General features: G+C 46.6%; 1 protein-coding gene across 1 annotated transcript in view; it reads left to right on the top strand.

The window, feature by feature from the left end:
• Window positions 1-16,368, top strand: part of LOC121586754 (gamma-aminobutyric acid type B receptor subunit 2) — a 382,125-nt gene that overhangs the window by 351,103 nt on the left and 14,654 nt on the right. Inside the window, exons 14-16 of the mRNA XM_041903715.2 lie at window positions 3,510-3,620; window positions 11,378-11,602; window positions 11,841-12,023. Coding sequence (XP_041759649.1) covers window positions 3,510-3,620; window positions 11,378-11,602; window positions 11,841-12,023 — 519 coding nt within the window. The remainder of the gene's footprint in view (window positions 1-3,509; window positions 3,621-11,377; window positions 11,603-11,840; window positions 12,024-16,368) is intronic.

Consider the following 16,368-nt stretch of genomic DNA (forward strand, 5'->3'; position numbering starts at 1 on the left):
GATTCGAACCAGGATCTCTAGTGGCACAGCTAGCACTGCGATGCAGTGCCTTAGACCACTGCGCCACTCGGGAGGATAGATAATAGACAGTTGGTGCACAGTTGGTGCACTGGTCCCATGTGCCATGCGGTATCAGAGAGAACAAACAGTCTATTGCTTAGGTGGCTGGAAGTCTTTGACAATTTTTGGACCTTCCTCTGACACCGCTTGCTACAGTGCCTTACAAAAGTATTCATCCCCCTTGGCATTTTTCCTATTTTTTTGCATTACAACCTGTAATTGAAATAGATTTTTATTTGGATTTCATGTAATGGACATACACAAAATAGTCCAAATTGGTGAAGTGAAATGAAAAAAAAAACTTGTTTAAAAGAATACAAAAAAATAAATAACAAAAAAGTGGTGCATGCATACATTCGAAGTCGGAAGTTTACATACACCTTAGCCAAATACTTTTAAACTCCGTTTTTCACAGTTCCTGACATTTAATCCTAGTAAAATGTCCCTGTCTTAGTCAGTTAGGATCACCACTTTATTTTAAGAATGTGAAATGTCAGCTTCCCACAATAAGCTGGGTGAATTTTGGCCCATTCCTCCTGACAGAGTTGGTGTAACTGAGTCAGGTTTGTAGGCCTCCTTGCTCGCACACACTTTTTCAGTTCTGCCCACAAATTTTCTATAGGATTGAGGTCAGGGCTTTGTGATGGCCACTCCAATACCTTGACTTTGTTGTCCTTAAGCCATTTTGCCACAACTTTGGAAGTATGCTTGGGGTCATTGTCCATTTGGAAGACCCATTTGCGACCAAGCTTTAACTTCCTGACTGATGTCTTGAGATGTTGCTTCAATATATCCACATAATTTTCCTTCCTCATGATGCCATCTATTTTGTGAAGCGCACCAGTCCCTCCTGCAGCAAAGCACCCCCACAGCATGATGCTGCCACCCCCGTGCTTCACGGTTGGGATGGTGTTCTTCGGCTTGTAAGCCTGCCCCTTTTTCCTCCAAACATAACGATGGTCATTATGGCCAAACAGTTCTATTTTTGTTTCATCAGACCAGAGGACATTTCTCCAAAAAGTATGATCTTTGTCCCCATGTGCAAACCGTAGTCTGGCTTTTTTATGGCGGTTTTGGGGCAGTGGCTTCTTCCTTGCTGAGCGTCCTTTCGTTATGTCGATATAGGACTCGTTTTTACTGTGGATATAGATACTTTTGTACCCGTTTCCTCCAGCATCTTCACAAGGTCCTTTGCTGTTTTTCTGGGATTGATTTGCACTTTTCGCACCAAAGTACGTTCATCTCTAGGAGACAGAACGCATCTCCTTCCTGAGCGGTATGACGGCTGCGTGGTCCCATGGTGTTTATACTTGCGAACTATTGTTTGTACAGATGAACGTGGTACCTTCAGGCATTTGGAAATTGCTCCCAAGGATGAACCAGACTTGTGGAGGTCTACAATTTTCTTTCTGAGGTCTTGGCTGATTTCTTTTGATTTTCCCATGATGTCAAGCAAAGAGACACTGAGTTTGAAGGTAGGCCTTGAAATACATCCACAGGTACACCTCCAATTGACTCAAATGATGTCAATTAGCCTATCAGAAGCTTCTAAAGCCATGACATCATTTTCTGGAATTTCCCAAGCTGTTTAAAGGCACAGTCAACTTAGTGTATGTACATTTCTGACCCACTGGAATTGTGATAAAGTGAATTATAAGTGAAATAATCTGTCTGTAAACAATTGTTGGAAAAATTACTTGTGTCATGCACAAAGTAGATGTCCTAACCGACTTGCCAAAACTATAGCTGGTTAACAAGAAATTTGTGGAGTGGTTGAAAAACTAGTTTTAATGTCTCCAAACTAAGTGTATGTAAACTTCCGACTTCAACTGTACACATGCACACACACCTATATGTATTCACCCCCTTTGCTATGAAGCCCCTAAATAAGATCTGGTGCAACCAATAACCTTCAGAAGTCACATAATTAGTTAAATAAAGGCCACCTGTGTGCAATCTAAGTGTCACATGATCTGTCACATGATCTCAGTATATATACACCTGTTCTGAAAGGCCCCAGAGTCTGCAACACCACTAAGCAAAGGGCACCACCAAGGAAGCGGCACCATGAAGACCAAGGAGCTCTCCAAACAGGTCAGGGACAAAGTTGTGGAGAAGTACAGATCAGGGTTGGGTTATAAAAAAAATATCAGAAACTTTGAACATCCCACGGAGCACCATTAAATCCATTATTAAAACATGGAAAGAAAGTGGCACCACAACAAACCTGCCAAGAGAGGGCCGCCCACCAAAACTCACGGACCAGGCAAGGAGGGCATTAATCAGAGAGGCAAAAAAGAGCCAAAAGATAACCCTGAAGGAGCTGCAAAGCTCCACAGCGGAGATTGGAGTATCTGTCCATAGGACCACTTTAAGCCGTACACTCCACACAGCTGGGCTTTACGGATGAGTGGCCAGAAAAAAGACATTGCTTAAAGAAAGAAATAAGCAAACATGTTTGGTGTTTGCCAAAAGGCATGTGGGAGACTCCCCAAACATATGGAAGAAGGTACTCTGGTCAGATGAGACTAAAATTGAGCTTTTTGGCCATCAAGGAAAACGCTATGTCTGGCACAAACCCAACACCTCTCATCACCCCGAGAACACTATCCCCACAGTGAAGCATGGTGGTGGCAGCATCATGCTGTGGGGATGTTTTTCATCGGCAGGGACTGGGAGACTAGTCAGGATCGAGGCAAATATGAACGGAGCAAAGTATAGAGAGATCCTTGTTGAAAACCTGCTCCAGAGTGCTCAGGATCTCAGACTGGGGCGAAGGTTCACCTTCCAACAGGACAACGACCGTAAGCACACAGCCAAGACAACGCAGGAGTGGCTTCGGGACAAGTCTCTGAATGTCCTTGAGTGGCCCAGCCAGAGCCCGGACTTGAACCTGATCTAAAATCTCTGGAGAGATCTGAAAATAGCTGTGCAGAAACGCTCCCCATCCAACCTGACAGAGCTTGAGAGGATCTGCAGAGAAGAATGGGAGAAACTCCCCAAATACAGGTGTGCCAAGCTTGTAGCGTCATACCCAAGAAGACTCGAGGCTGTAATTGCTGCCAAAGGTGCTTCAACAAAGTACTGAGTAAAGTGTCTGAATACTTATGTAAATGTATTTCTGTATTTTTTATAAATTAGCACAAAAAAAAATGCTTTGTCATTATGGGGTATTGTGTGTAGATTGATGAGGGGAAAAAAACAATTTCATCAAGTTTAGAATAAGGCTGTAACGTAACAAAATGTGGAAAAAGTCAAGGGGTCCCGAAGGCACTGTATATGTGTGATGCTGTCGTACAAAACATTTTTTGGGAAGAAATACTGTTCAGATATTGATTGTTGTTTTTGTTGAAAAAATTGTTGCTGTTGTTGTTAATATTGTTGTTGTTGTTGACATACATGCGCCCACGACTCACCAGCCTTTCTCTTCTCTCTGTGTGTCCCTACAGGCGGACCCCCAGGGGCGGGACATAGCCATCCGGCCCTTCCTGGAACACTGCGAGAACACACACATGACCATTTGGCTGGGGATCGTGTACGCATACAAGGGCCTGCTTATGGTGAGTAAGAAGAGAGACTGGTGTGTGTGTGTGTCCGTCACCTACAAGGACCTACTCATAGTTAGGGAGGTAGTCTCTGAAACACAGGGAAGGAAGAGGTGATGGCTGTTATCTGCTCTGAGACACAGGGAAGGAAGAGGTGATGGCTGTTATCTGCTCTGAGACACAGGGAAGGAAGAGGTGATGGCTGTTATCTGCTCTGAGACACAGGGAAGGAAGAGGTGATGGCTGTTATCTGCTCTGAGACACAGGGAAGGAAGAGGTGATGGCTGTTATCTGCTCTGAGACACAGGGAAGGAAGAGGTGATGGCTGTTATCTGCTCTGAGACACAGGGAAGGAAGAGGTGATGGATGTTATCTGCTCTGAGACACAGGGAAGGAAGAGGTGATGGCTGTTATCTGCTCTGAGACACAGGGAAGGAAGAGGTGATGGGTGTTATCTGCTCTGAGACACAGGGAAGGAAGAGGTGATGGGTGTTATCTGCTCTGAGACACAGGGAAGGAAGAGATGGTGGCTGTTATCTGCATCGACACCGTCTAGCATGTGTATACCATGGTCATTGTGTCATGATGGAGAGTTCAATAGCTAATTTTCTGCCGCAAACACATGGTTATCATATCTGTGGTTGTTAGATGTCGATTTTATGGAGCACATTCTATTGATCTGTCTGAATACTGGGATATGACTCATACCCTACTTTACAGATAGAGAAATAACACAACCTGCCATTGGTTCAGTGATGGGTTACTGACAATAGACTTGTCCTTCACTGAAGAGACCCTTCCACTGTGAGAAATCTAATATTAAGGAAGTCTCAAGGTTTTGCTTGCCTGAGGTAGAGTACCAAGAGAGTTTTCATCTATATTTTTCGTAGCTGTCTATTTACCACCACAAACCGATGCTGGCACTAAGACCACACTCAACGAGCTGTATAAGGCCATAAGCAAACAAGAAAATGCTCATCCAGAGGCGGCGCTCCTAGTGGCCAGGGACTTTAATGCAGGGTAACTTAAATCAGTTTTACCTAATTTCTACCAGCATGTTAAATGTGCAACCAGAGGAAAAAAAACTCTAGACCACCTTTACTCCACACACAGAGACGCGTTCAAAGCTCTCCCTCGCCCTCCATTTGGAAAATCTGACCATAATGCTATCCTCCTGATTCCTGCTTACAAGCAAAAACTAAAGCAGGAAGTACCAGTGACTCGCTCAATAAGGAAGTGGTCAGATGATGCAGATGCTAAGCTACGGAACTGTTTTGCTAGTACAGACTGGAATATGTTCTGGGATTCTTCCGATGGCATTGAGGAGTACACCACATCAGTCACTGGCTTCATTAATAAGTGCATCGATGACGTCATCCCCACAGTGACCGTACGTACATACCCCAACCCGAAGCCATGGATTACAGGCAACATCCGCACTGAGCTAAAGGGTAGAGCTGCCGCTTTCAAGGAGCGTGACTCTAACCTGGACGCTTAGAAGAAATCCCGCTATGCCCTCCGATGAGCCATCAAACAGGCAAAGCGTCAATACATGACTAAGATTGAATCCTCCTACACCGGCTCCAATGCTCGTCGTATGTGGCAGGGCTTGCAAACTATTACGGACTACAAAGGGAAGCACATCCGCGAGCTGCCCAGTGACACGAGCCTACCAGACGAGCTAAATGACTTATATGTCAAATCAAATCAAATCAAATTTTATTTGTCACATGTGCCGAATACAACAGGTGTAGACCTTACAGTGAAATGCTTACTTACAAGCCCTTAACCAACAATGCAGTTTTAAGAAAGAATACAACAACAAAAAAATCACACCAAAAAAACAATATAAAATAATATGAAATAAAAGTAACAAATAATTAAAAAGCAGCAGGAAAAACAACAATAGCGAGGCTATATACAGGGGGTACCGGTACCGAGTCAATGTGCGGGGGCACCGGTTAGTCGAGGTAAATGTGCGCTTTGAGGCAAGCAACACTGAAGCATGCATGAGAGCACCAGCTGTTCCGGACGACTGTGTGATCACGCTCTCCGTAGCCGATGTGAGTAAGAACTTTGATTTGCATACCGCCCCAACATATCCACAGATGACACAATATCTATTGCACTCCACACTGCCCTTTCCCAACTGGACAAAAGGAACACCTATGTGAGAATGCTATTCATTGACTACAGCTCAGCGTTCAGCACCATAGTGCCCTCAAAGCTCATCACTAAGCTAAGGACCCTGGGACTAAACACCACCCTCCGCAACTGGATCCTGGATTTTCTGACGGGCCGCCCCCAGGTAGTATGGGTAGGTAACAACACATCTGCCACGCTGATCCTCAACACGGGGGCCCCTCAGGAGTGCGTACTCAGTCCCCTCCTGTACTCCCTGTTCACCCTGGACTGCATGGCCAGGCACGACTCCAACACCATCATTAAGTTTGCCGACGACACAACAGTGGTAGGCCTGATCACCGACAACGATGAGACAGCCTATAGGGAGGAGGTCAGAGACCTGGCAGTGTGGTGCCAGGATAACAACCTCTCCCTCTCTGTCATCAAGACAAAGGAGATGATCGTGGACAACAGGAAAAGGAGGGCCGAGCATGCCCCCATTCTCATCGACGGGGCTGTTTTGGAGCAGGTTGAGAGCTTCAAGTTCCTTGGTGTCCACATCACCAACAAACTATCATGGTCCAAACACACCAAGACAGTTGTGAAGAGGGAACGACAATACCTATTGCCCCTCAGGAGACTGAAAAGATTTGGCATGGGGTCCTCAGATCCACAAAATGTTATACAGCTGCACCATCAAGAGCATCCTGACTGGTTGCATCACCACCTGGTATGGCAACTGCTCGGCCTCCGACCACAAGGCACTACAGAGGACCTCCAGGACCTCTATACCAGGTGGAGGAAGGCCCTAAAAATTACCAAAGACTCCAGCCACCCTAGTCATAGACTGTTCTCTCTGCTACCGCACGGCAAGCGGTACCGGAGGTGCGTGTGTGTGTGTGTGTGTGTGTGCGTGTGTGTGCCTCCAAGCAGAGCTGCCAGTGACGTAGTTAACCGAGCCCCTCCAGATGCCTGAGGTTTCTAAATGAAATGTGACATCTTTGAAAACGTTTCTCTTTCCCTTGGCTTGTGTGTTTGAACACCTTAACTTAACTAGCCCAGACTGTAAATAATTTAGAGAGCGAGAGAGCGAGAGAGCGAGAGAGAGAGAGAGAGAGAGAGAGAGAGAGAGAGAGAGAGAGAGAGAGAGAGAGAGAGAGAGAGAGAGAGAGAGAGAGAGTACGCCTTCACTATGGTGAATCACTAAAACAATACTGAAATACACTACGGAAAACAAGGAACAGCACATCAGAAATCAGCTCAATGTAAATGAAGAATCCATAGACTCTAACCACTTCTGGAAGAGTTATCTATATATGGGTAAACCACTTCTCCAATCTTTTTGGCCCTATAACAAAGAACAAACAGCAAAAAAATATACATGATCAAATGCAAATCTTAGAATCAACTATTAAAGACTACCAGTCCAGAACCCACTGGATTCTCCAATTACATTGAATGAACTACAGGACAAAATACAAACCCTCCAACCCAAAAAGTCCTGTGGTATTGATGGTATTTTTTTTTTATTTTTTTTATTTATTTCACCTTTATTTAACCAGGTAAGCCAGTTGAGAACAGGTTCTCATTTACAACTGCGACCTGGCCAAGACAAAGCAAAGTAGTGCAACAAAAACAACACAGAGTTACATATGGGGTAAAAAAAACATAAAGTCAGAAATACAACAGAAAATATATATACAGTGTGTGCAAATGTAGCAAGTTATGGAGGTAAGGCAATAAATAGGCTATAGTGCAGAATAATTACAATAGTATTAACACTGGAATGCTAGATGTGCAAGAGATTATGTGCAAATAGAGATACTGGGGTGCAAAAGAGCAAATTAAATAACAATATAGGGATGAGGTAGTTGGGTGGGCTAATTTCAGATGGGCTGTGTACAGGTGCAGTGATCGGTAAGGTGCTCTGACAACTGATGCTTAAAGTTATTGAGGGAGATAAGAGTCTCCAGCTTCAGAGATTTTTGCAATTCGTTCCAGTCATTGGCAGCAGAGAACTGGAAGGAATGGCGGCCAAAGGAGGTGTTGGCTTTGGGAATGACCAGTGAGATATACCTGCTGGAGCGCAGACTACGGGTGGGTGCTGCTATGGTGACCAATGAGCTAAGATAAGGCGGGGATTTGCCTAGCAGTGATTTATAGATGGCCTGGAGCCAGTGGGTTTGACGACGAACATGTAGTGAGGACCAGCCAACAAGAGCGTACAGGTCACAGTGGTGGGTAGTGTATGGGGCTTTGGAGACAAAACGGATGGCACTGTGATAGACTACATCCAATTTGCTGAGTAGAGTGTTGGAGGCTATTTTATAAATGACATCGCCGAAGTCAAGGATCGGTAGGATAGTCAGTTTTACGAGGGCATGTTTGGCAGCATGAGTGAAGGAGGCTTTGTTGCGAAATAGGAAGCCGATTCTAGATTTAACTTTGGATTGGAGATTCTTTATGTGAGTCTGGAGTCTTTATCCTCAATGAAATGATAAAATATACAGACCACACATTTCAATTAGCTATACTTAAACTCTTTAACATCATCCTTAGCTCTGGCATCTTCCCCAATATCTGATCACCCCAATCCACAAAAGTGGAGACAAATTTGACCCCAATAACTACCGTGGGATATGCGTCAACAGCAACCTTGGGAAAATCCTCTGCATTATCATTAACAGCAGACTAGTTCATTTCCTCAGTGAAAACAATGTACTGAGCAAATGTCAAATTGGCTTTTTACCAAATTACCATACGACAGACCACGTATTCACCCTGCACACCCTAATTGACAAACAAACAAACCAAAACAAAGGCAAAGTCTTCTCATGCTTTGTTGATTTCAAAAAAGCTTTTGACTCAATTTGGCATGAGGGTCTGCTATACAAATTGATGGAAAGTGGGGTTGGGGGAAAAACATACAACATTATAAAATCCATGTACACAAACAACAAGTGTGCGGTTAAAATTGGCAAAAACACACACATTTCTTTCCACAGGGCCGTGGGGTGAGACAGGGATGCAGTTTAAGCCCCACCCTCTTCAACATATATCAACGAATTGGCGAGGGCACTAGAACAGTCTGCAGCACCCGGCCTCACCCTACTAGAATCTGAAGTCAAATGTCTTCTGTTTGCTGACGATCTGGTGCTTCTGTCACCAACCAAGGAGGGCCTACAGCAGCACCTAGATCTTCTGCACAGATTCTGTCAGACCTGGGCCCTGACAGTAAATCTCAGTAAGACAAAAATAATGGTGTTCCAAAAAGGTCCAGTTGCCAGGACCACAAATACAAATTCCATCTAGACACCGTTGCCCTAGAGCACACAAAAAACTATACATACCTCGGCCTAAACATCAGCGCCACAGGTAACTTCCACAAAGCTGTGAACAATCTGAGAGACAAGGCAAGAAGGGCCTTCTATGCCATCAAAAGGAACATAAAATTTGACATACCAATTAGGATCTGGCTAAAAATACTTGAATCAGTTATAGAACCCATTGCCCTTTATGGTTCTGAGGTCTGGGGTCCGCTCACCAACCAAGAATTCACAAAATGGGACAAACACCAAATTGAGACTCTGCATGCAGAATTCTGCAAAAACATCCTCAGTGTACAACGTAAAACACCAAATAATGCATGCAGAGCAGAATTAGGCCAATACCCGCTAATTATCAAAATCCAGAAAAGAGCCATTAAATTCTATAACCACTTAAAAGGAAGCGATTCCCAAACCTTCCATAACAAAGCCATCACCTACAGAGAGATGAACTTGGAGAAGAGTCCCCTAAGTAAGCTTGTCCTGGGGCTCTGTTCACAAACACAAACAGACCCCACACAGTCCCAGGACAACAACAACAACAACACAACTAGACCCAACCAAATCATGAGAAAAGAAAAAGAGAATTACTTGACACATTGGAAAGAACAAACAAAAAAACAGAGCAAACTAGAATGCCTTTTGGCCCTAAACAGAGAGTACACAGTGGCAGAATACCTGACAACTGTGACTGACCCAAACTTAAGGAAATCTTTGACTATGTACAGACTCAGTGAGCATAGCCTTGCTATTGAGAAAGGCCGCCGTAGGCAGACCTGGCTCTCAAGAGAAGACAGGCTATGTGCACACTGCCCACAAAATGAGGTGGAAACTGAGCTGCACTTCCTAACCTCCTGCCAAATGTATGACCATATTAGAGACACATATTTCCCTCAGATTACAGAGATCCACAAAGAATTCGAAAACAAACCCAATTTTGATAAACTCCCTTATCTACTGGGTGAAAAACCACAGTGTGCCATCACAGCTGCAAGATTTGTGACCTGTTGCCACAAGAAAAGGGCAACCAGTGAAGAACAAACACCATTGTAAATACAACCCATATTTATGTTTATTTATTTTCCCATTTGTACTTTAACTATTTGCACATTGTTACAACACTGTATATATACATAATATGACATTTGAAATGTCTTTATTCTTTTGAAACTTCTGAGTGTAATGTTTACTGTTAATATTTATTGTTTATTTCACTTTTGTTTACTATCTACTTCACTTGCTTTGGCAATGTTAACACACGTTTCCCATGCCAATAAAGCCCTTAAATTGAATTGAATAGAGAGAGAGAGAGAGAGAGAGAGAGAGAGAGAGAGAGAGAGAGAGAGAGAGAGAGAGAGAGAGAGAGAGAGAGAGAGAGAGAGAGAGAGAGAGAGAGAGAGAGAGAGAGAGAGAGAGAGAGAGAGAGAGAGAGAGAGAGAGAGAGAGAGAGAGAGAGAGAGAGAGAGAGAGAGAGAGAGGAAACAGATGGAGACATGGCACGACAGACTTCAGAGTTCTTGTGTCTGAGACAAAACTGGGACATGACAACAGTAGGAACAGCATCTGAGGATTGAGTCACCATCTCTCCTATGGCACGCACACACACACACAAACACACACCTATCCCAAGGTGTGATCATCTGTGACGACTGCTCCTGTGATGCTGCTACAGCATTAGAATGTTGAGACACACTGATAAGGCTTTTCAAGTTTATGTCAATGCTGCTGTCTGCTATATAGGTCACATTAGATGGTATAATTCATATATTAGTGAAAATGTACATAATGAGCTGTCTCTATATCACGACTGAATATCGACTACTAGATAACAGCAACAGTATGTACTGTACATAAATAGGCCTATACAACACATCCCTGTTAATCTTCCATTCTCTCTCTCTCCCCTCCCCTCCTCCTCCCCTCTCCTCTCTCTCTCCTCTTTTATCTCTCCCCTTTCCACCTCTCCTCTCCTTCTCTCCTTCTCTTCTCTCCTCTCCCCTTCTTCTATCCTCTCCTTCTCTCTTCTCTCCTCTCCTCTCCTCTCCCCTCCTCTCCCCCTCTTCTATCCTCTCCTCTCCCCCTCTCCTCTCCTCTCCTCTCCCCTTCTCCTCTCCTTCTCTCCCCCTCTCCTCTCCTCCTTCTCTCCCCCTCTCCTCTCCTCTCGCCCCCTCTCCTAACCTCTCTCCTCTCCCCTTCTCTCCCCTTCTCTCCCCCTCTCCTTCTCTCCCCCTCTTCTATCCTCTCCTTCTCCTCTCCTCTTCTCTCCTTCTCTCCTCCTCTCCTCTCCTCTCCTCTCCTCTCCTCTCCTCTCCTCTCCTCCAGTTGTTTGGGTGCTTCCTGGCTTGGGAAACGAGGAATGTGAGCATCCCGGCCCTGAATGACAGCAAGTACATCGGGATGAGTGTGTACAATGTGGGCATCATGTGTATCATCGGGGCAGCCGTGTCCTTCCTCACGCGAGACCAGCCCAATGTGCAGTTCTGCATCGTGGCTCTGGTCATCATCTTCTGCAGTACCATCACTCTCTGTCTGGTGTTTGTGCCAAAGGTAAGGACCACAGGAAATAGTATACTGTCATTTCCTGTCCAACCAAGGGGCATGAAACTGCTCAACAAACTGGATTCAGGCACTCTAAAAGGATCTCAGAAATTATAATGTTGCTGATTGTATGAAATACTTTCCCTTGTTTTTAAACATTGAAATATGAGTGAATCAGAGGAGGAATGTGATGTGACACCTTAACCTGTCATTCTAAGCCACTCCCCTTTATTATGACAACTTGCAGTTCATCACGATGAGGACCAATCCGGACGCAGCTACTCAGAACCGGAGATTAAAGTTCAATACGAATCAGAAGAAAGAGGACTCCAAGACGTCCACGTCAGTGACCAGTGTGAACCAGGCCAACACGTCCAGACTGGACGGCCTGCAGACCGACAACCACCGCCTCCGCATGAAGATAACAGAGGTGACGTCATCATAATGCTGCCTTATGTCATGTCATCACGTCTTATGAAGAGGCCAAGGAGTCTCTCCCGACCACACCAGTCCTGTTACCTACATTTAGTCCACAGTGTTTTTCCTCAACTTCACAGTCAGGAAAGACTTGTGGCCCTATTGATGAAGGTCATGTGACCAGAGAGACACCCTGTTTTTTGTATTAATCTAAAGGATGGTATTCTTCATATGAGAGTCTTACATTTGCGTGACATAACAGCGATGACAGTGTCCTCAGAGCCTGCATTGTCTCTAATAGGTCCTGTCTGCCAGTAACACCATCATGTCACTCTATAAAGTGTTTCTAATAGGTCCTATCTGCCAGTAACAAAATCCTGTCACTCTATAAAGTGTTTCTTATAGGTCCTGTCTGCCAGTAACACCATCCTGTCACTCTATAAAGTGTTTCTAATAGGTCCTGTCTGTCAGTAACACCATCCTGTCACTCTATAAAGTGTCTCTAATAGGTCCTATCTGCCAGTAACAAAATCCTGTCACTCTATAAAGTGTTTCTAATAGGTCCTATCTGCCAGTAACACCATCCTGTCACTCTATAAAGTGTTTCTAATAGGTCCTATCTGCCAGTAACAAAATCCTGTCACTCTATAAAGTGTTTCTAATAGGTCCTGTCTGCCAGTAACACCATCCTGTCACTCTATAAAGTGTTTCTAATAGGTCCTGTCTGCCAGTAACAAAATCCTGTCACTCTATAAAGTGTTTCTAATAGGTCCTATCTGCCAGTAACAAAATCCTGTCACTCTATAAAGTGTTTCTAATAGGTCCTGTCTGCCAGTAACACCATCCTGTCACTTTATAAAGTGTTTCTAATAGGTCCTGTCTGCCAGTAACACCATCATGTCACTCTATAAAGTGTTTCTAATAGGTCCTGTCTGCCAGTAACACCATCCTTGTCAGAACGCTGAGTGTGGATGTGGTGCAGGGAATCAAGCGCAGGCACAAAGGTGTTCGTCAACAGTCTTTAGTAGTCAAAATGAACTCCAAACAGGAGAAATAGCCAACCCAACCGGGAGGCAAGAGCGACTAAACGCACACACACAACAGTGCGTAAAACAAGAAAAGGCGCACGCAGTGCGGACTCTCAATAAACACAGTATGAGAGAAAAACCCCATCAACATGAAAACAGCTGACAAAAACAATCACACATAACACCTGACCCAACATACGAAACTTAAATAGGGAACACAATCAAACACTAACAAGGGACAGGTGTTACAAACAGACAAAACCAAACAAACATGAAACATCGAACGGTGGCAGCTAGTACTCCGGGGACGACGATTGCCGAAGCCTGCCCGAACAAGGAGGAGGGGCAGCCTCGGCCGAAACCGTGACAGTACCCCCCCCTTGACGCGCGGCTCCAGCCGTGCGCCGACCCCGGCCTCGGGGACGACCAGGACGACGCGGAGCAGGGCGCGTAGGATGACCCCGATGGAACTCGGTCAGCAGGGACTGGTCTAATATGTCCCTCCTCGGCACCCAGCACCGCTCCTCCGGGCCGTACCCCTCCCACTCCACGAGATATTGAAGACCCCCCATCCGGCGTCTCGAATCAAGGATGGACCTCACAGTGTACGCCGGAGCCCCTCGATGTCCAACGGGGGCGGAGGAGTCTCCTCTATCTCATACTCCTGGAGTGGACCAGCTACCACCGGCCTGAGGAGAGACACATGGAACGAGGGGTTAATATTCCTATAATCAATAGGCAGTTCTAACCTGTAACACACCTCGTTCAACCTCCTCAGGACTTTGAATGGCCCCACAAACCGCCGACCCAGCTTCCGGCAGGGCAGGCGGAGGGGCAGGTTTCTGGTCGAGAGCCAGACTCGATCTCCAGGTGCGTACACAGGCCCCTCACTGCGGTGGAGATCGGCGCTCGTTTTCTGCCTGACGGATGGCCCGCTGCAGATGTACGTGGGCAGCGTTCCATGTCTCCTCCGAGCGCCGCACCCACTCATCCACCGCAGGAGCCTCGATCTGGCTCTCGTGCCAAGGTGCCAGAACCGGCTGGTACCCTAACACACACTGGAAAGGGGGTTAGTTGGGTGGAGGAGTGGCGGAGAGAGTTCTGTGCCATCTCGGCCCAAGGAACGTATCTCGCCCACTCCTCCGGCCGGCCCTGGCAATAAGACCTCAGAAACCTACCCACATCCTGGTTAACACGTTCAACCTGCCCATTACTCTCCGGATGGTAACCCGAGGTAAGGCTTACCGAAAACCCCCAACCGTTCCATAAACGCTCTCCACACTCTGGAGGTGAACTGGGGGCCTCGATCAGACACTATATCCTCGGGTACCCCGTAATGCCGGAAGACATGGGTAAACAGAGCCTCAGCGGTCTGTAGGGCAGTGGGTAGACCCGGCATGGGAAGGAGACGACAGGCCTTCGAGAACCGATCCACAACGACCAGGATGGTAGTATTCCCCTGTGAGGGGGGAAGGTCGGTAACAAAATCCACCGAGAGGTGGGACCAGGGTCGTTGTGGAACGGGCAGGGGTTGTAGCTTACCCCTGGGCAAATGTCTGGGCGCCTTACACTGGGCACACACCGAACAGGAGGAGACATAAATCCTCACATCCCTGGCTAACGTTGGCCACCAGTACTTAGTGCTAAGGCAGTGAACTGTCCGGCCGATACCTGGATGTCCAGAGGAGGGGGACGTATGAGCCCAATAAATGAGGCGATCGCGTACCTTGAGCGGAACGTACGTCCGACCCACTGGACACTGTGGAGGACTTGGGTCGGTGCGTAACGCCCGCTCGATCTCGGCATCAACCTCCCATACCACTGGTGCAACCAGACAAGACTCTGGTAGTATGGGAGTGGGCTCAACGGACCTCTCCTCCGAGTCATACCGCCGAGACAGGGCATCTGCCTTCCCGTTCTGGGACCCAGGGATGTAAGTAATTTTAAACACAAACCGGGCTAGAAACATAGTCCAGCGGGCCTGGCGAGGATTCAGTCTCCTAGCTGCCCGGATGTATTCCAGGTTACGGTGGTCAGTTAGAATGAGGAAAGGGTGTTGAGGGAGCTCCCTCAAGCCAATGCCGCCACACCTTTAGGGCCTGTACCACGGCTAACAGCTCCCTGTCTCCTAGGTCATAATTCCGCTCCGCCGGACTGAGCTTTTTAGAATAAAAGGCACAGGGACGGAGTTTAGGTGGTGTGCCAGACCGTTGGGAGAGAACGGCCCCTATACCGGCCTCTGACGCGTCTACCTCTACCTGGAAAGGTAAAGAGGGATCCGGATGTGCCAACACCGGCGCCGAGGTAAACAGGTCCTTCAGTTTCCCAAAAGCCCTGTCCGCCTCAGCTGACCACCGCAAGCGCACCGGACCCCCCTTCAACAGAGACGTTATGGGAGCTGCCACCTGTCCAAAACCCCCGGATAAACCTCCGGTAATAATTCGCAAAACCCAAGAACTGTTGCACCTCCTTCACAGTGGTTGGGGTCTGCCAATTACGCACAGCTGACACCCGGTCCACCTCCATCTTCACCCCTGACGCAGACAACTGATAACCCAGAAAGGAGACCGACTTCTGAAAGAACAGACATTTCTCTGCCTTGACATATAGGTCATGCTCCAACAGCCTCCTCAATACTCGGCGCACCAGGGCTACATGCTCTGCTCGGGTAGGACTGTACACCAGAATATCGTCTATGTACACGACTACTCCCTGTCCCTGCATGTCCCGGAAAATCTCATCGACGAAGGATTGGAAGACTGAGGGAGCATTCATTAACCCATATGGCATGACGAGATACTCGTAATGTCCGGAGGTCGTGCTAAACGCTGTCTTCCATTCATCGCCCTCTCTAATGTGCACTAAGTTATATGCGCTCCTGAGATCCAATTTTGTGAAGAACTGAGCACCGTGTAATGACTCCGTCATAGTCGCAGTCAGAGGAAGTGGATAGCTGTACTTCACCGTAATCTGATTGAGACCGCGGTAATCAATACATGGGCACAGACCTCCATCCTTTTTCTTCACAAAAAAGAAACTTGAGGAAGCGGGTGAAGTGGAGGGCCGTATGTATCCCTGTCTCAGAGACTCAGCGATGTAAGTTTCCATTGCCTTCCTCTCCTCTTGAGACAAGGGATACACATGGCTCCGCCGGGAGAGCTGCTCCTGACTGGAGATCTATCGCACAATCCCCCAGTCTATGAGGTGGCAGCTGCGCCGCCTAGTTTTACTAAACACCAGTTTCAAATCCTCATACTCGGGGGAATATGCAGTGCTGGCATTAGATTCGGACTTTCCACCGAGGTCGCCCCTATGGAAACACCCAGACAC

This window comes from Coregonus clupeaformis, chromosome 17 (genome assembly GCF_020615455.1).
Source record: "Coregonus clupeaformis isolate EN_2021a chromosome 17, ASM2061545v1, whole genome shotgun sequence".
In the NCBI taxonomy this organism is placed as follows: Eukaryota; Metazoa; Chordata; class Actinopteri; order Salmoniformes; family Salmonidae; genus Coregonus; species Coregonus clupeaformis.